At 41.7% G+C, this 24,497-nt stretch overlaps 1 protein-coding gene across 2 annotated transcripts in view; it reads right to left on the minus strand.

Moving 5' to 3' along the window:
- LOC107797510 (uncharacterized) overlaps nucleotides 1–24,497 on the minus strand; it is a 34,256-nt gene that overhangs the window by 4,527 nt on the left and 5,232 nt on the right. For both annotated transcript variants that reach the window (XR_012693582.1, XM_075217821.1), the window contains exons 3-10: nucleotides 22,229–22,658; nucleotides 21,298–21,526; nucleotides 20,783–20,947; nucleotides 19,924–20,196; nucleotides 19,560–19,805; nucleotides 1,812–2,204; nucleotides 328–1,716; nucleotides 146–202 (exon numbers count right to left, since the gene is read on the minus strand). Coding sequence is in view for 1 of the 2 variants with exons in the window: in XM_075217821.1 (XP_075073922.1) it covers nucleotides 146–202; nucleotides 328–1,716; nucleotides 1,812–2,204; nucleotides 19,560–19,805; nucleotides 19,924–20,196; nucleotides 20,783–20,947; nucleotides 21,298–21,526; nucleotides 22,229–22,658 (3,182 nt within the window). In the remaining variant the exon portion in view is untranslated. The remainder of the gene's footprint in view (nucleotides 1–145; nucleotides 203–327; nucleotides 1,717–1,811; nucleotides 2,205–19,559; nucleotides 19,806–19,923; nucleotides 20,197–20,782; nucleotides 20,948–21,297; nucleotides 21,527–22,228; nucleotides 22,659–24,497) is intronic.

The following is a 24,497-nucleotide window of genomic DNA, read 5'->3' on the forward strand; positions in this document are numbered from 1 at the left end:
AAAGTGACATGATCCCTAAAGCCACAAGTTTATTTCATGTTACGACCAAAATGATGTATCAGATGCATCCTAAACCACTGGGAAAACATCAAATTCAGATGCATAAAATATAGACCGCTAAATAAGCCCCAAAGCACAGTCTCACCTTCCGATTGCTAGCAAGAGCAGCTTCATGTTGATCAACGGAGTTGATGCACAAAGCCTGCTCAAATACAGGAGAATTGCATTCGTTAGCATCAAGAAAGAAGATTTGCCATTAAATTTACCTGTTATCTGTAAGAAATATAAAGTGCAATTCAAATTAAAAAAAATTAGGAGAAGAATTACCTCCAAAAGTTCTCCATTTCTCTTATATATCTCCATCGGACTACGAAAAGGCAAAACCTTCTTTGTATGGTTCGTATCTTTTCCCCCGGAACTTTGGAAAGGATGATTATTTGGTGACAAACAAGCAAGAGGAGATCCAGCTGCGCTGCTTGGACTACCAAACCTATCGTCTCTGTCACAAGTTTCCTCAGCTTCACACTCTCTTACAATGCTGGGGTACATTTCATTCCATCCTTTAAAGGACTTTAGCAAGGTATGCTGTAAAAACTTCTGGTCTTGAAGCAAAAATCCCTGATTAGCTTTCTTAAGCTCAGAACAAATATCCCATAATGCCTCAAATGCTGATAATTCATCTTCAGCAGTCAGCTTATCCAGATCATTATTTCTATGACTAAGTTTAGTATCTGGCGCTTTATGTAGGGACGGATAATCTTCAGACCAGAAAATAGTAGTTGCACCTGGATCTATGCTCTCCAGCAGGATGGATGCAAACCGATTCGTACAGTAAGAAGAGATGTGAGTACATGTGATCTTTAGTATCTTCGCCAGAAGTCCTGGAACAATCCCATTGTGGGTTGAGACATTGTTGCCATTTACACAGTTTAGTGAAGTGGATACACTGGGATGTCCGCCTGGAGGTAGAAACAAATCGCTTTCTTCATGTTCTGGAGATAGCAGATTTAGCTTGTATTTTAAAAAGCTAGATACATATCCCCAAAAAGAAGCAACCATGACATGCCATCTCTCTTCCGGAACAGACAACATAACATCCCCAAATTGTGCCCGTGGCATTTGATTCTTGTTCTGGAAAGAAGATCCAGCATCATGAATAGATAAATCATGAGCCACCGTTTCTCGAATCTCACAAAGCAGTTTTTGTATATCCTTTATGCCTGTCTCATCTGAAGTTCTTGCCATCAAGAGAGGCTTCACAATCAGGAGAAGAACACTGTAATCTCTTTGTACCAAAGCAGATGCAAACAGTAACAAATACTCTGTTAAATCAAGGATGGTGAAATGTGTCCCCACAAAATTTTCTGCAGAAGAAACTGAAGAAAACTGCATTGTGGCTCTAAGACACCATAATGACCAAGACAGCCTCTTTTTATACAGCTCTAAGACGGCGCCATAAATATTTTCATCAGCTCCATTACTCCTAAGGGCGAATGACTTCAAGTAGAAACAGTCCATGCTACACATAATGATGTATCTTGCAGAAATATAAAATAATTCTCCAGATACTTCAAGAAATAGCTTGGGAAGGAAAGCATACAATGAGCAACCATCAAGTTCATGGCCTTGCTCCATCGACAGATATTTATTTATGTAGTCTCGCAACAAGTAGCATCCTGTATACGCCAAACCACCATTGCAAAATGACAAAAAAGTCTGAAAGAGGAAAAAGGAAAAAACTGACAATCAGTCCTCCGGAAAGAAAAAAAACCCATAAACATAACACTTGTTCCATAAATAAGCAGAGATACCAAGTACATAAGATGTAGAGGAATTAAGGAGAATTTCAGTTGAAAGGATGCAATTGTCGTCATCAGTTCATCTTGAAAAGCTTCGACTGAAAGCTTGTATTCTTCATTCTCTGATACAGTATCCATGTGTCCCTGAAGACATATCATACCATGGTCTACCCAGCTTGGATGTCTCCTTAACATCTTACACAAGTATTGCATAGACAAGTCTGATCTCATGTGTGATTCTATCCGTAAAGCCACATCCGATGATAGCCAGTTTGATGAAGTTTCATTTAGCATTGCACGCAGCATTTCATGCAGGTATCCAGAGTCCACATTATCAGCCACACTTCCTCCAGTTGGACCACCAATGATGCTCACAGAAGATGAAAGGCATTCCAAAGCATCAAGCTTACATAGAAAAAGATAGGAAAACTTTTTTGAGAATGCGAAAAGAGATAGGAAAACTATAGTCCTTCGACGAAAAAAATCTAATTAAAATGAACATACAATGGTACATCCATACACACGACCAGGCTGGCTGAGAGGGTCGCTTGGCATTAGATAACATTAAGGTATACCCCCTAAACTGACTTATAGAAGAAAAGGTATGATAAAAGTCAATGTGTCAATCACAAGTGAACATTTCCCTAGATACTCTCTCTCCTACTTCCTAGGAGGTTAGAGCCACCTTTCCGGTGGGATCCTGTCAGGACGGTGTTTCGCTCCGGTAGAGCTGAGAAGAACCAACCCAGCTGCAACCAAGAAACCTGTATCCGAAGAAGAGGCTGAGGAGTTCCTGAGAAAGATGAAAGTGCAGGACTACTCCGTGGTCGAACAGCGGAGGAAAACACCGGCCCAGATCTCGCTGCTGTCATTACTAATCCATTCTGAGGAGCATCGTCGGGCCTTGATGAAGATATTGAACGAAGCTCATGTGCCCAACGAGATTTCTGTAAACCACCTGGAAACCATTGCCAACAAGATTTTCGAGGTGAACAGGGTAACATTCTCAGATGATGACCTGCCGATGGAAGGTACATAGCATAATAAAGCTCTCTACCTAACTGTCAAATGTGAAAACTCGGTAGTTACTCGGGTATTGGTGGATAACGGTTCAAGTGCCAATATCTGCCCATTATCCACTCTAAACCAGTTAAAGATCGACCACGGAAGAATCCACAAGAATAGCATCTGTGTCCGAGGATTTGACGGAAATGGAACAGCCACTGTAGGGGATGTTGTACTTGAATTGACCATCGGTCCAGTCCTGTTCACCATGGAGTTCCAGGTGTTAGATGCCACAGTATCTTATAACCTTCTGTTAGGACGACCATGGATTCATGCAGCCAAAGCAGTGCCCTCCACCCTACATCAGATGGTGATGTTCGAGTGGGATAGGCAGGAGGTCGTGCTACACGGCGAGGACACGGCGTTCACCATGGGTGGCGCAATTGTATCTTTCATAGAGACCGATGATGACAAAGGTCCTTGGGTCTACCAGATTTTCGATACAGGGTCGGCAAACAAAATTGCTGAAGGAGAAACCATCCCGCACCCTAGGGTAGCTGCCGCGACAGTCATGATGGTCTCGGAAATGCTGGGTAATGGATTTGTGCCGGGAAAGGGCCTGGGAGTCGAGCTTCAGGGGATTGTCCAACCTGTCTCCCTGCCTAAAAATCTGGAAACTTTCGGATTGGGGTTCAAACCAACCGCAGCAGATGTAAAGCAAGCGCGGAAAATGAAGAAGAAAGTCTGGTATCTTCCCAAACCCGTGTCACGTCTTTCAAGATCTTTTGTCAAAGCAAGCGCCAAAGGGCCACCGGTCCCAAAGGTTCTAGGACCATTGAGTGGTATGGATGGGGACCTGAATCAGAGTTTCGAGAAGCTATTCGCTGATGTCAGTATGGTAGAAGCTGGAGAAGGTTCCAGCAGAGCAGGGATACAGTTTGTGGGGCCTGAGGCCAAAACCAACAATTGGACAGTTACTCCTCTTCCTGTCCGAGGGTAGTCTTGGTAGTAGGCTTTAATTTATGTTTTTGTTTGTTTTGTTTTGTTCGGATTATTCCAGGGTGTAATCCAAATTTTACTTTTGTTTTGTAAAAGTGTGAACCCTTTTATCCCGCAAGTTTAATAAAGTTCCCTTCTTTTGTCCCATTTTAATTTTGTTTTGTTCTTTTTCTTTCTGAACAGTTCTCTTTTTACTGGTTCTAACGACATGGCATGCACAACGGATCTTCGACCTAGTCTAATAAATCAATCTGAATCCGACTTAAGGGTACAAGAGATCGTTTGTGACGATGAATCTGAATATGACGAAGATAAAGCCTTCGAAGAGATAAGCCGAGAACTGTGCCAATTTGAAGAAAAACTCAAACCTAACCTAAATGACACTGAGGCTGTGAATCTAGGAGACGCTGATAATGTCCGAGAAACCAAAATCAGCATCCATATTGAGCCGAATGTCAGGGAAGAATTGATCAAAACCCTCGTGGAATTCAAAGATGTTTTGCATGGTCATATGATGATATACCGGGATTAAGCACCAATCTAGTGGTTCATAAATTGCCCACTGACCCGGCATACCCTCCGGTCAAGCAAAAGCTAAGGAAATTTAAAACAGAAATGAGTGTAAAGATCAAAAAAGAGGTGATTAAGCAGTTGCAGGCGAAGGTCATTCGGGTCACTCGATATCCCGAGTGGTTGGCCAATGTGGTACCAGTTCCAAAGAAGGACGGGAAAATCAGGGTGTGCGTCGACTACCGCAACCTCAACAAAGCAAGTCCCAAGGACAATTTTCCATTGCCCAACATCCATATCCTGATCGATAATTGCGCTGGGCGCGAGATCGAATCCTTTGTGGATTGCTATGCGGGTTATCATCAGATCCTAATGGACGAGGAAGATGCGGAAAAAACAGCTTTTATTACGCCATGGGGAACTTACTGCTATCGGGTAATGCCGTTCGGATTGAAGAACGCCGGGGCAACGTACATGCGAGCAATGACTACTGTGTTTCACGACATGATACACAAAGAAATTGAGGTGTACGTAGATGATGTGATCATAAAGTCCTGGCGTCAAGAAGACCATGTAGCAGATCTAAGGAGATTTTTCCAAAGACTCCGAAGGTATGATATCAAGCTCAATCCGGCCAAATGCGCATTCGGGGTTCCATCAGGAAAGCTGTTAGGATTCATCGTCAGTCGGCGGGGGATTGAGTTAGACCCATCCAAGATCGAATCCATCCGAGATTTGCCACCGCCAAAGAACAAAACAGAGGTAATGAGTTTGTTGGGTAGACTCAATTACATCAGCGGGTTTATCGCTCAACTCACGGCGATTTGTGAGCCCATATTTCGGTTGCTAAAAAAGGATGCTGGTGTAAGTTGGACGGCAGAATGTCAAGAGGCTTTCGACCAAATCAAAGGGTATCTGTCTAATCCACCCGTGTTGGTCCCGCCAGAATAGCAATAGTACAGATTCCACAGTTCTTTAACCCTATTTGATTAAAAGAAAAGAAAACAACATATGGGAAAGCAACAAAGCCAAATAAACAAGACTCGACCAAAGATTAATTTTCCAACTTAAGGGCCCACGAGGCATCATTCGGCCTCTTCGCGGCCCTTGGTGTGAGGTCCCTCTGCAAGCTCTTCAACTCATTCATAATTCGGTGGACGCAGCCCATGATGGAAACAAGGAGGGTTTTCCGAGGTATTTGCTCCCCTGCTAGGCATTTCATGTAGATGTAATGCCCAATTTCGTCGATCCTTCCTCGAATGTTGTCCCTCTCAATGAACAATTGCCTGATTTGTCGGTTCTTCAAATCCCAGTGCCTGAGCATTGTCGGCAAGTCGATCCTGGAACAACTCCATTTGTCTTTCCATGCAGGCCATTGCATCGTAACAATGTCTCCTGTCGGCCTGAGCGTCTCGTGCTTGTTTGATGATCCGATCATGTAGAGTGGAGTTCGTTTCCCTTAATATCCCGATGCTCATTTCATAATCCCTTATGACCTGTTGCAGACGCTGTTTCCGGGCCATTGTGCATTTTGCCCATCTGACCTTCATCCTTGCTACGCGAGCTTCTGATTGTTCTAATTCTTCCAGGCTTTGGACGACCTGATTTTTCAAACTTGCTATCAACCTTTCGTCAGAGCGACGTTTCTGTCGGTCAATGTTACTTTTGCTGGCTTGGCGTAGGCGGGCCTTCAGTGTCTGGTTCTCTTGGGCTAGCTTGTTCTTTTCGCCCTGCTCCGAGGCGACTTGCACGTTGTTCTCAAATACAAGCCTCTCGACTTGTTGCTTTAGCCTCCCGATTTCAGCCCGGTAGCCTTCTTCTCTTTTTAACCAGCTCCACTCTGCCTGTGAAGATTCCTCAAAGCCTTGGATGTGAGCTCTCTTAGTTGGTCTCTGATGTTCAAGCTCTCTTCTGTACCACGGGAGGTATTTCGGAGACACTTCGCCCTTAGCCCGATCTCGTACACAAGTATCTAACTTCAGGGTTTGACATTCATTCCAGATCCTCCGAACGAATGCTTCAGGGAACTGCCCACCAGGTCCAATTTCAATCACCTGGCTACTGAGATCTTCTTCCTTCGGGATCACTTGGTATCGTCCCAACTGCCTCAACACCCTGCATGGTGCGTAGGGCTGGATACTTTGGAGACCCATCAACAGCAAATAAGATTCGGCGGCCGCCATGTGTATGACCTCATCTAGGGGTAGCCACTCGAATGCCCACTCTATCTGGTTTGCTGAAACAGAGCGCAGTAGCGTGACCCATTCGGCGACCCCTTCCGGCAATCTGAACCCGTCGATCCTGGTGGGAAACTCTTCTATACAAGTCTTTTGTGATGACCCATACTTCAGAAATTGAGGGCGACGACCCATACTTCAAAGAAATTTCCTCCGGTTTTGCAAAAGGTGAGCGCGCGGAAAATTTCCGCAATTATCAGTGGTGCCAGAGTGTTATTTTCTTGTCTGATCAAAGTATTGACGACCCCAGCAATTTGTATGTTAATTTTTCCGTCTCTTTTAGGGAACACCAAAAAACCCAGAAAGGCTATCATAAAAGCAATACATTTGTGCCTCTCCCACTCCAACCGGTTCTCCCCACTGCAGATCTTACTCTCGGGATTGTTGAGCCCTCCCAGATGACCGTATCTGTCGTACAGAAATGCAAAACTACAAAACCCTTTTGATAACTCTGGGTTATGAACCGTTCTGCGGATCTTTACGATATCCAGGAATTTGTGTATGGTTACAGCCCTTGGTGCAATGAGATACTGCTCTTTCATAGGGATGTTAGGACATCCAATGTACCCTGCCAACTCCTCCAGTGTCGGGGTGAGCTCGAAATCTGAGAAGTGAAATACGTTGTGGGCCGAGTCCCAAAATGAAATTAGAGCTCTGATAACGTCCCCTCGCGGATCGATGTCCAGCAATCCAACCAAATTTCTCAAGTATATTTTGACCGTATCTTGCCCCGATCCTCCCAAGTTGCTCCACCACATGCGTAAGCCCAGAGGAACTTTGTTTATAATGGCCTCAGATGAACACCTACTTGTGCTCATTCTGCACATTTATTAAGGTGTTTTTAGACAAGAAAGAAAAGATTTTTTTTTTGAAAGAAATAATATGTGTATATACATACATGGGTATATGCGTATATATATATAATTTTTGGTAAACAAAATCGGGGAGTTGGACCCGATAAGCGTTGCCTACGTATCCCACATCCGGTGAGAATCAAACTGACGTAGTTCGGGTAAGAAATTTATCTAAATCACGAGTCTTCTAAAACTGAAAAATATCTGGACATTGCTTTTTTTTCATTTTTATTTATGCTATCGAAACTCCTGTTATCACCCGCCGGTCAACATGCAAATTTGAAGCAAATTAAATGCGATAACAGACAAAATGCCACATGATGGTCTCCTTTTTTTTGTTTCAGGTTGTTATTCTTGGACGGGCCCAACCCCTGTGTTGAGTCCCCTAAGTCAAATGCAACGTGATGCAAATAAGCGTTTTCCTACTAGGGATCCGGCATGAAGTTATGTTTTACTAAGCTTCAATCTGGGCTTTGTTCTAGACCTGGCTTACACGAGCGAACAACTCGAGTCGAGGAGGGGGCTACGTACCGGGGACCCGCGGGGTCGTCCGGCTTTGTAACTTATCCGAGCCTCTTTCTACTTGGGCATTGGCACTAACAGAATAGGGAGTCTCGACCAGCGAGCTTCTCCCCGGAGGTAAGAAGAGAAGGGTTTCGGCACTGTTTATATGTACAGTTCAAATAATATCAAAGCGGTAAAAGCAGCATTTAGCACATTAGGCTCAAACATGTAAAAATCAGAAAGAACCAAATATAACAATTTATCTAAGATCGAATATCTAACCCTGAACCAGTGGTTCTGGGTCCATGTCCCCAATGGAGTCGCCAGAGCTGTCACACCTCCTTTTTCCGCACCCGCAAGAGTGCAAGGGAGTTTTTTCCAATTAAAGGACAACCGAAACGGGATTCGTTTGTCTATTTCAGAGTCGCCACTTGGGAGATTTAGGGTGTCCCAAGTCACCAATTTTAATCCCGAATCGAGGAAAAGAATGACTCCATATTACAGTCTGCGTACCAGAAATCTGGATAAGGAATTCTGTTAACCCGGGAGAAGGTGTTAGGCATTCCCGAGTTCCGTGGTTCTAGCACGGTCGCTCAACTGTTATATTCGGCTTGATTATCTGATTTTATACAAATGTGAACTTATGTGCCAATTTTATCTTTTAACCGCTTTTATCATTTAATGTTATTTTTATCAAGAATTGCAACATCGTGGAAACACACCTCGAACCACGTTACAATCAATGTACCTGTGGTTAGAGCTACGTTTCAACTCTGTTGAGATTGGGATTTGGGTCACATAAATGTGCACCCGAGTTTAGGAAGATAACATTATTAAAGACGTGCCTAAAGCAACTAGCGTATTGTTATTTTTAGGGAAGGCCGTAAAATTCGCTAAACGGCCGGTTGGTTGTAGTGTGGCTTGCCAGCCCTGGGACCAACTGCCTACCTCGATCGTGGCAATTTCTTCTTTCTTTCTTCTTCCCAGCGCTCCTCCCGTGCCGCTCTGAATAGCCTGGGTCGTGGCCTTGAGTGCTGAGTAATTCAGGATTTTGTCAGACCTCAGACACTCTTCTATCATGACCCCTATCTTCACCACCTCGTTGAAGGATTTTCCAACCGTCGTTACCAAGTGACCAAAGTAGGTTGGCTCCAATGTTTGCAAGAAATAGTCCACCATCTCTCCCTCTCTCATGGGAGGATCGACTCTGGCCGCTTGCTCCCTCCAACGGAACCCGAACTCGCGAAAACTTTCCCCGGGTTTCTTCCCGGTCCTCAACAACGTGCGACGGTCAGGGACTATCTCGAGATTGTATTGGAAATTACCTGCGAAAGCCTGCGCCAGATCATCCCAAGTGTACCATCTACCGGAATCCTGCCAGTTGGACGGCAGAATGTCAAGAGGCTTTCGACCAAATCAAAGGGTATCTGTCTAATCCACCCGTGTTGGTCCCGCCTAAGCCAGGGAAGCCCTTAATTCTTTATTTGACGGTCCTGGAAAATTCATTTGATTGTGTACTGGGGCAACATGATGACACAGGAAGGAAGGAGCAGGCCATCTACTATCTTAGCAAGAAATTCACAGTATACGAGGTCAAGTACACTCAACTCGAGAAAACATGCTGCGCCCTAACTTGGGTAGCTCAGAAGTTGAAGCATTACCTGTCCTCGTATACTACTTATCTCATATCCCGTTTGGACCCATTAAAGTATATCTTTCAGAAACCTATGCCCACAGGGAGGTTGGCAAAATGGCAAATTGTGCTCACAGAGTTTGATATCGTCTATGTGACGAGAACAGCCATGAAAGCCCAGGCGTTGGCCGACCATTTGGCAGAGAATCTCGTTGATGAAAAATACGAGCCTTTAAGAACGTATTTTCCCGACGAAGAGGTAATGCATACAAATGAGCTGGAGTTACCCGAGGAAAACGACCCGTCCTGGAAGCTGAATGCTTCGATATATACATTTAACGAGGGCCCCGCAGCTTGTGCGTTTTTATTTGTCGAGGCTCATCTCGTCTTTATTTTAGAAGGATATCCTATAGCAACTACGTTTCTTGTCGCGTTTGTCTCTACTAATTGAAAGCAGAGATAGTCCTAGTTAATTATATGTTTGCAGGTTATTTATAGCAGGATTCGGAATGCTTTTACAAAGAGTAAACAAAGCCGCGACCCACGGGCCGGCGATCGGATCTCATGGTCCCAAACCCAGCTTATGCGGGATTGGCCAGGCCTGGGCCATTGATCTCACGGCCAAGGCCTGCTTAGCCCGTTTCGACTTGGGCTCAACCTTCGTGAGGTTGGGGAATGCAGACTTGTGCTATTTGTTCTAAAGGCGTGGTTCGACAATTATAATGAGGCAGTTTATCAAAAGGGAAATGAAATTAGCTAACATGGATAGTTCTATACTTGACATGCATTTAAGGACATGCTAATCATAAAACACAGCTAATTTCTAAAATGTAGCCCACTATACTGCCAGTCCTCTTGTCTGTCAACCTACACACAATATGATATTAAATTATCTTACATTTACATTCACTAAATAAGAGGACCAACCCCAGTATCCAACCTCACGAAAAAAATAACTCTGAAGAATAGCAATAGTACAGATTCCACAGTTCTTTAACCCTATTTGATTAAAAGAAAAGAAAACAACATATGGGAAAGCGACAAAGTCAAATAAACAAGACTCGACCAAAGATTAATTTTCCAACTTAAGGGCCCGCGAGGCATCATTCGGCCTCTTCGCGGCCCTTGGTGTGAGGTCCCTCTGCAAGCTCTTCAACTCATTCATAATTCGGTGGACGCAGCCCATGATGGAAACAAGGAGGGTTTTCCGAGGTATTTGCTCCCCTGCTAGGCATTTCATGTAGATGTAATGCCCAATTTCGTCGATCCTTCCTCGAATGTTGTCCCTCTCAATGAACAATTGCCTGATTTGTCGGTTCTTCAATCCCAGTGCCTGAGCATTGTCGGCAAGTCGATCCTGGAACAACTCCATTTGTCTTTCCATGCAGGCCATTGCATCGTAACAATGTCTCCTGTCGGCCTGAGCGTCTCGTGCTTGTTTGATGATCCGATCATGTAGAGTGGAGTTCGTTTCCCTTAATATCCCGATGCTCATTTCATAATCCCTTATGACCTGTTGCAGACGCTGTTTCCGGGCCATTGTGCATTTTGCCCATCTGACCTTCATCCTTGCTACGCGAGCTTCTGATTGTTCTAATTCTTCCTGGCTTTGGACGACCTGATTTTTCAAACTTGCTATCAACCTTTCGTCGGAGTGACGTTTCTGTCGGTTAATGTTACTTTTGCTGGCTTGGCGTAGGCGGGCCTTCAGTGTCTGGTTCTCTTGGGCTAGCTTGTTCTTTTCGCCCTGCTCCGAGGCGACTTGCACGTTGTTCTCAAATACAAGCCTCTCGACTTGTTGCTTTAGCCTCCCGATTTCAGCCCGGTAGCCTTCTTCTCTTTTTAACCAGCTCCACTCTGTCTGTGAAGATTCCTCAAAGCCTTGGATGTGAGCTCTCTTAGTTGGTCTCTGATGTTCAAGCTCTCTTCTGTACCACGGGAGGTATTTCGGAGACACTTCGCCCTTAGCCCGATCTCGTACACAAGTATCTAACTTCAGGGTTTGACATTCATTCCAGATCCTCCGAACGAATGCTTCAGGGAACTGCCCACCAGGTCCAATTTCAATCACCTGGCTACTGAGATCTTCTTCCTTCGGGATCACTTGGTATCGTCCCAACTGCCTCAACACCCTGCATGGTGCGTAGGGCTGGATACTTTGGAGACCCATCAACAGCAAATAAGATTCGGCGGCCGCCATGTGTATGACCTCATCTAGGGGTAGCCACTCGAATGCCCATTCTATCTGGTTTGCTGAAACAGAGCGCAATAGCGTGACCCATTCGGCGACCCCTTCCGGCAATCTGAACCCGTCGATCCTGGTGGGAAACTCTTCTATACAAGTCTTTTGTGATGACCCATACTTCAGAAATTGAGGGCGACGACATAGATGCTCTATCATCCACATTTGTAGCAGTATATTACATCCCTCAAAGAAATTTCCTCCGGTTTTGCAAAAGGTGAGCGCGCGGAAAATTTCCGCAATTATCAGTGGTGCCAGAGTGTTATTTTCTTGTCTGATCAAAGTATTGACGACCCCAGCAATTTGTATGTTAATTTTTCCGTCTCTTTTAGGGAACACCAAAAAACCAAGAAAGGCTATCATAAAAGCAATACATCTGTGCCTCTCTCATTCCAACCGGTTCTCCCCACTGCAGATCTTACTCTCGGGATTGTTGAACCCTCCCAGATGACCGTATCTGTCGTACAGAAATGCAAAACTACAAAACCCTTTTGATAACTCTGGGTTATGAACCGTTCTGCGGATCTTTACGATATCCAGGAATTTGTGTATGGTGACAGCCCTTGGTGCAATGAGATACTGCTCTTTCATAGGGATGTTAGGACATCCAATGTACCCTGCCAACTCCTCCAGTGTCGGGGTGAGCTCGAAATCTGAGAAGTGAAATACGTTGTGGGCCGAGTCCCAAAATGAAATTAGAGCTCTGATAACGTCCCCTCGCGGATCGATGTCCAGCAATCCAACCAAATTTCTCAAGTATATTTTGACCGTATCTTGCCCTAATCCTCCCAAGTTGCTCCACCACATGCGTAAGCCCAGAGGAACTTTGTTTATAATGGCCTCAGATGAACTCCTACTTGTGCTCATTCTGCACATTTATTAAGGTGTTTTTAGACAAGAAAGAAAAGATTTTTTTTTTTGAAAGAAATAATATGTGTATATACATACATGGGTATATGCGTATATATATATATAATTTTTGGTAAACAAAATCGGGGAGTTGGACCCGATAAGGGTTGCCTACGTATCCCACATCCGGTGGGAATCAAACCGACGTAGTTCGAGTAAGAAATTTATCTAAATCACGAGTTTTCTAAAACTGAAAAATATCTGGACATTGCTTTTTTTTCATTTTTATTTATGCTATCGAAACTCCTATTATCACCCGCCGGTCAACATGCAAATTTGAAGCAAATTAAATGCGATAGCAGACAAAATGCCACATGATGGTCTCCTTTTTTTTGTTTCAGGTTGTTATTCTTGGACGGGCCCAACCCCTGTGTTGAGTCCCCTAAGTCAAATGCAACGTGATGCAAATAAGCGTTTTCCTACTAGGGATCCGGCATGAAGTTATGTTTTACTAAGCTTCAATCTGGGCTTTGTTCTAGACCTGGCTTACACGAGCGGACAACTCGAGTCAAGGAGGGGGCTACGTTACCGGGGACCCGCGGGGTCGTTCGGCTTTGTAACTTATCCGAGCCTCTTTCTACTTGGGCATTGACACTAACAGAATAGGGAGTTTCGACCAGCGAGCTTCTCCCCGGAGGTAAGAAGAGAAGGGTTTCGGCACAATTTATATGTACAGTTCAAATAATATCAAAGCGGTAAAAGCAGCATTTAGCACATTAGGCTCAAACATGTAAAAATCAGAAAGAACCAAATATAACAATTTATCTAAGCTCGAATTTCTAACCCTGAACCAGTGGTTCTGGGTCCATGTCCCCAGTGGAGTCGCCAGAGCTGTCACACCTCCTTTTACCGCACCCGCAAGAGTGCAAGGGAGTTTTTTCCAATTAAAGGACAACCGAAACGGGATTCGTTTGTCTATTTCAGAGTCGCCACTTGGGAGATTTAGGGTGTCCCAAGTCACCAATTTTAATCCCGAATCGAGGAAAAGAATGACTCCATATTACAGTCTGCGTACCAGATATCTGGATAAGGAATTTTGTTAACCCGGGAGAAGGTGTTAGGCATTCCCGAGTTCCGTGGTTCTAGCACGGTCGCTCAACTGTTTATTCGGCTTGATTATCTGATTTTATACAAATGTGAACTTATGTGCCAATTTTATCTTTTAACCGCTTTTATCATTTAATGTTATTTTTATCAAGAATTGCAACATCGTGGAAACACACCTCGAACCACGTTACAATCAATGTACCTGTGGTTAGAGCTACGTTTTAACTCTGTTGAGATTGGGATTTGGGTCACATAAATGTGCACCCGAGTTTAGGAAGATAACATTATTAAAGACGTGCCTAAAGCAACTAGCGTATTGTTATTTTTAGGGAAGGCCGTAAAATTCGTTAAACGGCCTGTCCCGAATTCTAAGTATTTTAATATATACACTTAGAGGGCCCCGCAGCTTGTGTATTTTTGTTTGTCGAGGCTCGTCTCGTTTGTTATTTAAAAAGAATTTGCAACGTCATGGAAATGCATCTCGGATCACGTCACAATCAATGTACCCATGATTAGGGACACATATCGATTTCGTTGAGATTTGGATTTGGGTCACATAAATGTACACTCGAGTTTAAGGAGATAACATTATTAAATACGCGCTTAAAGAGACTATCGCGTTATTATTCTAGGAGGGCCATGAGATTTGCTAAACGACCCGTCCTGGAAGCTGAATGCTTCGATATATACATTTAACGAGGGTCCCGCAGCTTGTGCGTTTTTATTTGTCGAGGCTCATCTCGTCTTTATTTTAGAAGGATATCCTATAGCAACTACGTTTCTTGTCGCGTTTGTCTCTACTAATTGAAAGCAGAGATAGTCCTAGTTAATTATATGCTTGCAGGTTATTTATAGCAGGATTCGGAATGCTTTTACAAAGAGTAAACAAAGCCGCGACCCACGGGCCGGCGATCGGATCTCATGGGCCCAAACCCAGCTTATGCGGGATTGGCCAGGCCTGGGCCATTGATCTCACGGCCAAGGCCTGCTTAGCCCGTTTCGACTTGGGCTCAACCTTCGTGAGGTTGGGGAATGCAGACTTGTGCTATTTGTTCTAAAGGCGTGGTTCGACAATTATAATGAGGCAGTTTATCAAAAGGGAAATGAAATTAGCTAACATGGATAGTTCTATACTTGACATGCATTTAAGGACATGCTAATCACAAAACACAGCTAATTTCTAAAATGTAGCCCACTATACTGCCAGTCCTCTTGTCTGTCAACCTACACACAATATGATATTAAATTATCTTACATTTACATTCACTATATAAGAGGACAGACATGCAACAAAAGGAACACATGCAACCGGAAGAGGAGAGAACATTTGGAGAGTGGACAATCGAAGAAGTTCTCCCCTCAAATTCTCTAGATAATGAAGAAGAAGAGGACCAAAGTTTGAGGCATCAATTTGGGTGCACCAAAATATTATTAGGTTGAGCAAAGAGTTTGGGGCGGAATTCAAAGGGTGCGAAAAGGAAGCACTCCAATTTTTCATGAAAATTGATGGAAAGAGAAGGAATTCAATGGAGTCAACATCACTGATTATGGAGACTGTCACACCAAAGAAGAAAGGAAGCAAAGAATTGAAAAACTTAGACCTTGGAAGCAGTTTCAAATGCAATGGCACAAGAAGCAGGGGAGGGTATATTGTCATCGATAGTCAATGATGATTAAAATAGTATCTTGGAATGTTAGGGGACTTAACAGAGTTAGGAAGAGGGAGTTGATAAAAAATATGGTGAGTAGCTGAAAGGCAGAAGTCTATTGCTTTCAAGAAACCAAGTAAGAAGGGGAAATCAGGGAGATAGTTAGAAAATTATGGGCAAATAGATGGGTGAAATATGCTCAGTTGGAAGCAAGTGGAACTAGAGGGGGTATTCTCATCATGTGGGAAAGTAGGGCATGGGAAGGGGAAGTCAGTAGTGTCGGTAGATATTCCATCACATGTAAGTTCAGTGGCAAAGCACAAGAATTTGTTTGGCATTTAACCAGTATTTATGCTCCTAATGATAGAGTTGAAAGAAAAGAAGTATACTGGACCAACTTGCTGAAATTGAGGATATACAAGAACTGAGGAGCTTGAATGAGGAAGACACACACAAAAAAACCTCTCTACTGCTAGAATTTTAGGAAAATGCTCGGAAGGAGGAGATAGCATGGAGGCAAAGGTCCAGGGCCTTTTGAAAGAAGGCGACAAAAATACTAAGTTCTTTCATAGAACTGCAAATGCCCATAAAAGATATAACAACATTGACAAGCTACAAGTCAATGGGAAAACTGTGGAGAATCCTGAAGATATCAAGAGGAAGATAATTTCTTTCTACCAAAACTTATACATAGAAGCTGAGGAGTGGAGACCACAATGCAGCCTAAGGGACTGCCAAACTATCAGCTCAGAGGATAATCGGATGTTATTGAATCCTTTTGAACCTCAGGAAATCTGGGAGAATGTCAAAGCATGTGCAGGGGACAAAGCACCTGGTCCAGATGGGTATACTATGGCTTTCTACATTCAATGCTGGGAAGTGATCAAGTCAAGATGTGATAGCTGCAGTCTAGAATTTTCAAGTTACTGGGGTCTTTGAAAAAAGCTTCAATGCTACCTTGGTGGCTTTGATTCCTAAGAAAGTTGGAGCTAAAGAACTGAAAGATTTTAGACCTATCAGTCTGATAGGTAGTATCTACAAAATAATCTCAAAAATCCTAACAGAGAGAATCAAGAAAGTAATGGGCAAGCTGGTGGACAATCAACAGATGACCTTCATCAAAGGTAGGCAAAAATGGATGCTATTCTCATTGCAAATGAGAGTGTAAATGCTAGAATAAAGAGCAAAGAACTCGGTATCATGTGCAAGCTGGACATAGAAAAGGCATATGATCACCTTAACTGGAAGTTTTTGTTGGGAATACTTTTGAAGATGGGCTTTGATGAAAGATGGATTAGCCGGATCAAATTCTGCATTAATACTGTCAAATTTTCTATCTTAGTCAATGGTTCACCTGTTGGTTCCTTTTCCTCTCAGAGAGGCTTGAGACAGAGAGACGCAATTTCCCCTTTCCTATTTATTCTGGCTATGGAAGGTTTACACAATCTGTTTAAAACTGCCAAAGCAAATAATAGGATCAGGGGTTTCAGGGTAAACTCTAGAGAGTCAACCAAATTGGAAATCACCCATTTACAATATGCAGATGATACTTTGGTGTTTTGTGATGCTAGCAGAGAACAATTGCTCTTTCTGAGAATGGTATTCATTCTTTTTGAAGCTATATCTGGACTACACATTAACTGGAACAAGAGTTTCATTTATCCGGTTAATGAAGTAATGGAGATGCATAGTTTGGCTAGAATACTGGGAGGGAAGATAGGAGCCCTACCAATACACTGGGAATGCCACTTGGAGCAAAAAGCTAATCAAAAGGAATATGGAATGGAGTAATTGAGAATGTGAAAAGAAACTAGTTAGTTGGAAGAGTCAATACCTATCATTGGGAGGTAGACTAATCCTCATCAATAGTGTATTGGATGTCATGCCTACTTACATGATGTCTTTATTTCCAGTTCTGGCCAGTGTAGTTAAAAGAATAGATGCACTGAGAAGAAACTTTCTATGGCAAGGCACCAGTGAAAAGAGTAAGTTACATCTGGTCAGGTGGGAAGTACTTATGACCAGCAAGAAGGAAGGGGGAATGGGGATCAGAAATTTGAAAACTCAGAACCAAGCATTGATGATGAAGTGGTTATGGAGGTTTGCTACAACAGAGCAAATTTGTGGAAGAAGGTAATTCAGGCAAGGTATGGGATGGAAGGTAGTTGGACAACAAAAACAGTATGTACTCCTTATGGGGTAAGTCTATGGAGGTCTATCAGAAACATATGGCCAATGTTCAGAAACAACACCAGTCTCAGAGTTGGAAATGGAATGATAACATCCTTCTGGGAAGATAAATGGCTTGGACAAAGAACTTTAAAGCAATTATTCCCGAACATCTACAATCTGAATCAACAACAAAGAGCTTCTGTTGGAGAACTTTGGACAGGTCAAGGATGGAACCTTACGTATAGAAGATTTCTATATGACTGGGAAATAGAGAGGCTGACAGTTTTCTATAATACTCTAGAACAGTTTACAGGGACCAACAACAATGAAGATAGGTTGTTCTGGCAAGGGGGAAAGAAGGAATTTTCTCTGTTAGATCAACTTCAAGGAGTACAACCATTCTAATAATCAGATTGGTTGTTGGCCTTGAAAAATGATTTGGAAAGTTAAAATAACTTACAAAGTGGCATGTTTTGTTTGACTTCTAGCAAGAGAAGCTGTCCTAATCCAAGATAATCTCACTAAGAGAGGATATCAGTTGGGGTCCAGATGTTACTTATGTAAAGCTCGGGAGGAGACAGTCAACCATCTTTTTTTGCACTGCAGTGTCACAGATCAAATTTGGAAGATATTCATCAACCTGAGGAGAATTCAATGGGTTATGCCAAGGAGAATCAGGGAAGTTCTAACAAGTTGGAAAAGAGATGGAATGCAGTCTGCCCAGAAGGAGAGATGGAAGATTGTCCTTGCATGTATATGGTCGACAATTTGGAAAGAAAGGAATCTAATATGTTTTGAAGATACACATAGTACAATACAAAAGTTGAAAATGAGCTGCCTTACGCTCTTGTGTGAACAGGAGTGCTTAGAAGAGAGTGAATGTATTTTTGATGTTTTAGACCTCTTATGAGCTTTACAGAGACTTAGTTTGTCTCTCTTTGTACTCCCTTTTGTAATTATGGATGGCTACACTGAATTAGTGTAGTCATGTTTATATTTAATACAAAAATGTTACCAATTTCCAAAAAAAAAGTCAATGTGTCTAACTTTGATGCTAAACAGTCACATGACTCACATCAATTGCAAGATAGCAGCACTTATAATGCAAACACTTATCAGCAAAAGAAGCTTAGCCATGGTGGTAGGCCATTCTACCATCGCTCTGACATGGTATTAGGAACTTAATCTGCTTTTAGTAGGATTTAGGTTGACCATTTTACCAAAATTTAGGTCAGCCTTGATTTCAAAAGCCTAATCTAAATTGAGTTTATCCAAGTAGTACTTGACATGCAAAAGACGTTCTAGACTGGGGTTGCGCTAGATTCACTTTAGAAATATCTAATATGTTATTCTTTTTAGTTCTATACATATCTAATATGTTAATACATGAATCTTGCAAGCTATGTATTGACTTGAAAAACAGAACTAATCTAGATCAATGAATTTTCCAAAACTTAAAATTACATTTAAAAGGACCTCAGCCGAATTTTGTTATACGAATCTGCTTTACGACAAAATCATTTCCAAGTACTTGAGAGGAAATGAAGTTGGTGAAATGTGAAGTATGAGGTTAGGGCATTGGGTGGTGTTTTGTGATAATTCTGATAGCAAAGAGAAAAATAATGCTTACATATTGGTAAAACAAGTTATATGGAGTAGTAGTGGAAAGAGTTATAATGGAAAATAAACTACAGCCTCCAATGATGTAAGTCATTTAATTCATTTGGTGTAAATTAATAGGTTCAGGTGACCAAATAGCAATGATTTCATCAAGAAAAATATTTCACTTAGACCTAAACAAGTAAGTTGTGTTCTAATCAAAGTTAGATCAGTTCTGGTCCTTCAGGATTTCAGATCTCAAAGAGGATCATATCAAATATACAATTTCGGAGTCCTTAAAAGAACCCAGCCCCCCCCCCCACACACACACACACACCCAAAAAAAAACGCTTGCGAATCCCCAAAATTTAGGGAAACCAAAAGAATTAGATGAACTTACAGGTAGACCGCATCTGCTTAAGGCAGTGGCCCTCATCAAGATCGCCCATCTACTCAAGGCAGCAGCATTTTGCTCCCCAATAGAATTCTTCATGGTAGTTTTGGCTGCTAACATTAAGCAAAAGTCACCAACGCTTGGATCTAAGAAGGCAGGTTGACGGGATGAGAATATTGACTTATCGTTCAAGGAACCCGTTGGGAAAGCAAGCATTCTAAGAAAAGCATGTGAGGGTTTTCCTAATATCCACTGCAAATGAAGAACTTTAAATGAGTATATAAACAAGGGAACAAGATGCAACCAACACAATCCCTTAAGGAAAAAAAAAGCATCACTCTCTATAAAATCTAAACTTCTAGCTGAATACCTCCAGTACGCTTGCAAGCCAGTAGTCACCTTTGGCAAGAGCAGATGGGAGAAGCAATTTCGAAATAAGGTAATGCTCTAGCGTTCCACCATAACCTTCAACAAGTCGGCAAATTACAAGCGCAAGCTGCTCATCCCCAAGATTCTTCACACAAACAGTGACAGCAGATGTGGTATCTCCTCCAAGCAAAAAGAAAGCAATTGCAAGCTCCAACTGGTGTTTTCCCAGTAATACGTATGCATTCTTTAAAGCAGCTGCCTTATTTTTATCTTCCTAAACAAAGGGAATGGGTGAAACTTCTAAGCAACTAAACGCTGAGTAACGATGCTCAATAAGAAAATACAGAAGACTAAAACTTGGATTACAAACAAATTAACAAAGAAGAGTAACAGTTTCACATCAAGACCTCAACATTTTAAAACAGAGGTAATGTGCAGATCTTGTAAAAAACGAACCACAAGAAGAATATGTGAGAAGGCAAGTTAATAGTAATGAAATCTTTTGCTTATTTAACCAAAAAAAAAAAGAGATGTAAATTTAAGAGAAGGTACGAGAAATATAAAAGTAAAGTTTATGCACTTAATTTAACACGCTGTCAGATTTGCTTTAACATTTTCATAAGAATTATCCCAAATGTAGGGCATGGAAAGACAGTACACAAGATCATTTGATCACAACAATACGCTTTACAACATGTTCCTACTTTCCCAATTTAGATACTGGAAAAGAAAATTTAAGAAACAATTCAAGATAAATGGGTCAAAACTCACTCATAAATAATTGGTCAAAACTCGGTAACATTTCTTTTAAAATATTTGTATCAGGCATACAAATAAAGTAGCAGACGTTTAAAAATTACCTGAAAATTTCGTGAAAGAAATGCCACCAGAGGTTTGTCTTTCTCATCTTTGCTAATCTTGAAAAGGCCCGCTAAAACATGAAGCCTATTCAATGCAATATACAGAAGTGCACATGCCTTGGGATCTCTATTCTTCAAATATTGCTGTCTTGCCAGCTTTTCCATCTGCAGAAAACCCACCTGAGTCAGAGTTGCGATGCCAAATACAGAGGGAAAATGAAAGCTAAGGATATAAGACATTAGTTGTTCCTGTTTCTTTCACCCCCTTCAGAGGAAAGAGCAAGAGTAGCTGCAGATTCAGTTGGTTACAGAATATACAACTACACAGTACCTCCCAAAAAATAACCAAATGATACAGCTGATTTGTTTTATATCGTAAATCCTACCCCCCAAATCCCCCTCCAGGAGTTAACAGTTTCACTTTCCCACTTTGCTCCAGTGGTGGAAAACTCACTTTCCCAAAACCTCACTTGCCATGCTACAACCGAATTCACAATCTTAATGAAAAAAAGTACCTTCACTCGCAGTTGTGCCACACTTGTATACCATAATCCAACACCCATATCGCGCATTTCTTGCCAAGATGGTTCCTTAGATAAAAGAGAATCAAACAAATTCTCTTGGCAATCAGAGTGGAAAGCCCATCCAATCAGCCCCGAGTACACAACCAGCTCACCTTCTGATGGCAGTCTGCCAAATCGTTGAACAAAATACAGCTGCTGAAACCTCACTGAAACCCAAAACCTAGGAAGAAAAGACAAGTAGCATCAATGAATGATAATTTAATTAGAAGCAACTACAGCTGAATAATACCCACAAAAATTCTGAGCCAATCTATCAGAGAATATTGATGCATAGAGCCATCGGGTTTTCTTTTTGGTGTTTTTTTTTTTTTTTGGGGTGGGGGGGGGGGATGGGGATTTTTATCCATTTATGTCACCATTTACAGTTTTTGCCAACTCTACTCTAATCCCAAGCATAGGGAAGAGTGATGCAATATGAAACTTTTAGGCAGCTATCGTTATGGCGATGATGTACGGACCAGCTTGTGCACACCTCGACTATTCTACCTGCTACCTCCCTCTAGCACATGTACTAGATAACTCTCCCACCAAGGCTTAGGCTGGTGGGAAGAAATCACACCTAGTGTTTTTTGTCTCTGCTGAGATTCGGATGTAAGACCTTACGATTCTCCACCCACTTCAAAACTTAGTGTCTATATCTAAAGCAAAATTGGAATATGTTTTTCTTGTCTGCCAAAAACTACACTTCTGTGGTTGATTATCACTATACACAAAAATTGACAGAACACAGAAGCTCAAGAACTTAACATAAAGGTTGATCATAAAAAGAATGTTTGAGCCTTTACAAACTTGGCAATTGGCATGAAGATATGTTCACACGCATGGAAGATAATTTATTCTAATCTTCTAACTTAGACTTTACCTTCGACCAGGTCCATCAAGGCTATTATAGGCAGAAGTTGACTGCATATTGCTAACTTCATCTAGAAGATGAATAGCAGCACGAATTTGCATCATTTCAGTGGAAGATATAGTTGCAAAATTATGAAGTTTATCAAAGGCTTCTAGAAAGTCAGTAATTTCAGATCTTGCAGAAGAGATAGAATCAGATGCAGCATCTCCCCAGCTTGAGGAAGCTTGGAGGAAACCATTTTGAACCTCTGAAGGTCCACCCCATTGAAATGACTTCTCCCCAGTGCTTAACAAGACATGTCCTTCAAGATAGTTTGACAACGAAATGGGAAATATTAAACCACTGAAGGCTCGAAGGCAGCATATTTCCGCCGATAATTTTGAGGAAGCTACGTGTTTACTGAGACACTGCAGAGCTACATATGCACGTTTCCAATTACCTATACACATTTGGAACACACAACCCTAAGGTCAAACTCAAATTAGCAAGTATTATAAGTCTAAATAAAATAACTGGAATTTCATGATGGGAACATAAGCAGATAAGAAACAAATTGGCAACAATCTTCTGATGACATACAAACCTGGTAGCATTTTCAGACAAGTAAAACATAAAGCTGAAAAAGAAGGCACAATAAAATATCCATTACACAACCGACAGGGTAAGGATTTAGAGGATAGTTACATCCAAGAATAACAAATAGAGAAACAAAACCCAGTACAGGCAAATGATGTGGGTAGAAGATAAAAAGTTTCCTCTACTTTGCAATGATACAAATGTTTCCTGAAAGCAAGCGTGAGCCAACATCTCCCGGAGCAAATGAACACGATTGCTTTCTGATTTTAAGGAAACTTTATGGGATTACTTACCTTGTAAAAAAAACTTCGCGGGTCATTAGGTTCATGGCATAAGTTACAGGGATAAAAATATGAAGATTGTTATGCAGTAAAAAAATAATGCAAGGTTTTTTACGTAGGAATTGCAATACCAAGGTCAAATGCTAGTTGTATAATTAGCATGATTGTATAGGCTTTGCTTTAATTTTTTATATTAAAAATTTATTAAGAATATCTGATATTATCATGAATATTAGTTTTGTAAAAGAAAAGTTTTATGTTATTTACGATAACAAATCACCTTACTTTAAGGGGAGTTTTGTTAATTTAGGTGCTCCTATCCAAATATTACTAATACTCATTTTTCCATTTGTTAAGCAAGTACCATTAGATGTTGCATTAGTGAAACCAAAAGAGCCTTAAGTGTCATCTGCTTCTCTATGAAGAGCATCCAATCAACTAGGGTAGCTGGGATCTCAAAAGTGCTCCAAAAATGTACAAATATTAGAATGTTCCACTTAATCGGAAGAGCACTTTTATAAGTCAAACAGCCCAATAAAAAATCTAAATCAATTTTGGCAGCAGTACGCATTAGATGCTCCTATTTAGGCATGTTCCTGACTTTCACAACCTCGTAATTATGGCTGGGCATCGATTCATTTATGCTGAAGAACCAAATTGCACACAGCTGAAACAATTTCACAAAGTTTAATGTATTTTAACCAGCTTTGGTTTAAATTCTCAACACTGAATATCACCATCATGAGTTCACTAGGAGAGCCTAAGAATTAAAAATGAAGACAAGGAATAAACTTAAAAAACAAGCTCAATTCCTTATCAAATTTTCTTTCCTTCATAAGACCAGGTTTTGGCAGCAGGAAAGATGGAATACCAGTTGCTAAACTAAAGAATAGCATTGCTGCTGAATTCTGTCACGTCATACAATAGGACAAAAAGACAAGAATGAGGTATAAATCGCAAAGAAATTCTGATCCTCCCACATCAGGAGGGCCAGATACTACGTATTAAAACTATATGCGGCGAAATCAGAGGGTCCAATTTCTTGCTATTAAGTCATTTCAGAGGAACACCTCGAGGCCTCGAGGACGCGAAGCTGTGATCGAGTTCCCTCCCTCGAAGCTCGTCGAGGCCCGGCCTAAAGAGAATATTGATCGAGGCTAGAGTAAAATAGGGGATTCCCAATGCACACGGCTAAGTCTGACAAAGCCGGCCTACTCGGAGCCTGTATCAAGGTGTCACGTCTAGCCGTCTCATCTCCATGCCTTTACAATTAATGTATTTTGTACTATAACGGGATCCCCCTCCTATATAAAGGGGATCCTTACCACTTTGTAAGGGGTGGTTGTTGTTCCAACCATTCTACATAAGATCAATAACAACTCTCTCTCTCTCTTTTCTCTCTAACTTAGTCGCTCGAGACT

Source organism: Nicotiana tabacum, chromosome 7 (genome assembly GCF_000715075.1).
Source record: "Nicotiana tabacum cultivar K326 chromosome 7, ASM71507v2, whole genome shotgun sequence".
Taxonomy (NCBI): domain Eukaryota; kingdom Viridiplantae; phylum Streptophyta; class Magnoliopsida; order Solanales; family Solanaceae; genus Nicotiana; species Nicotiana tabacum.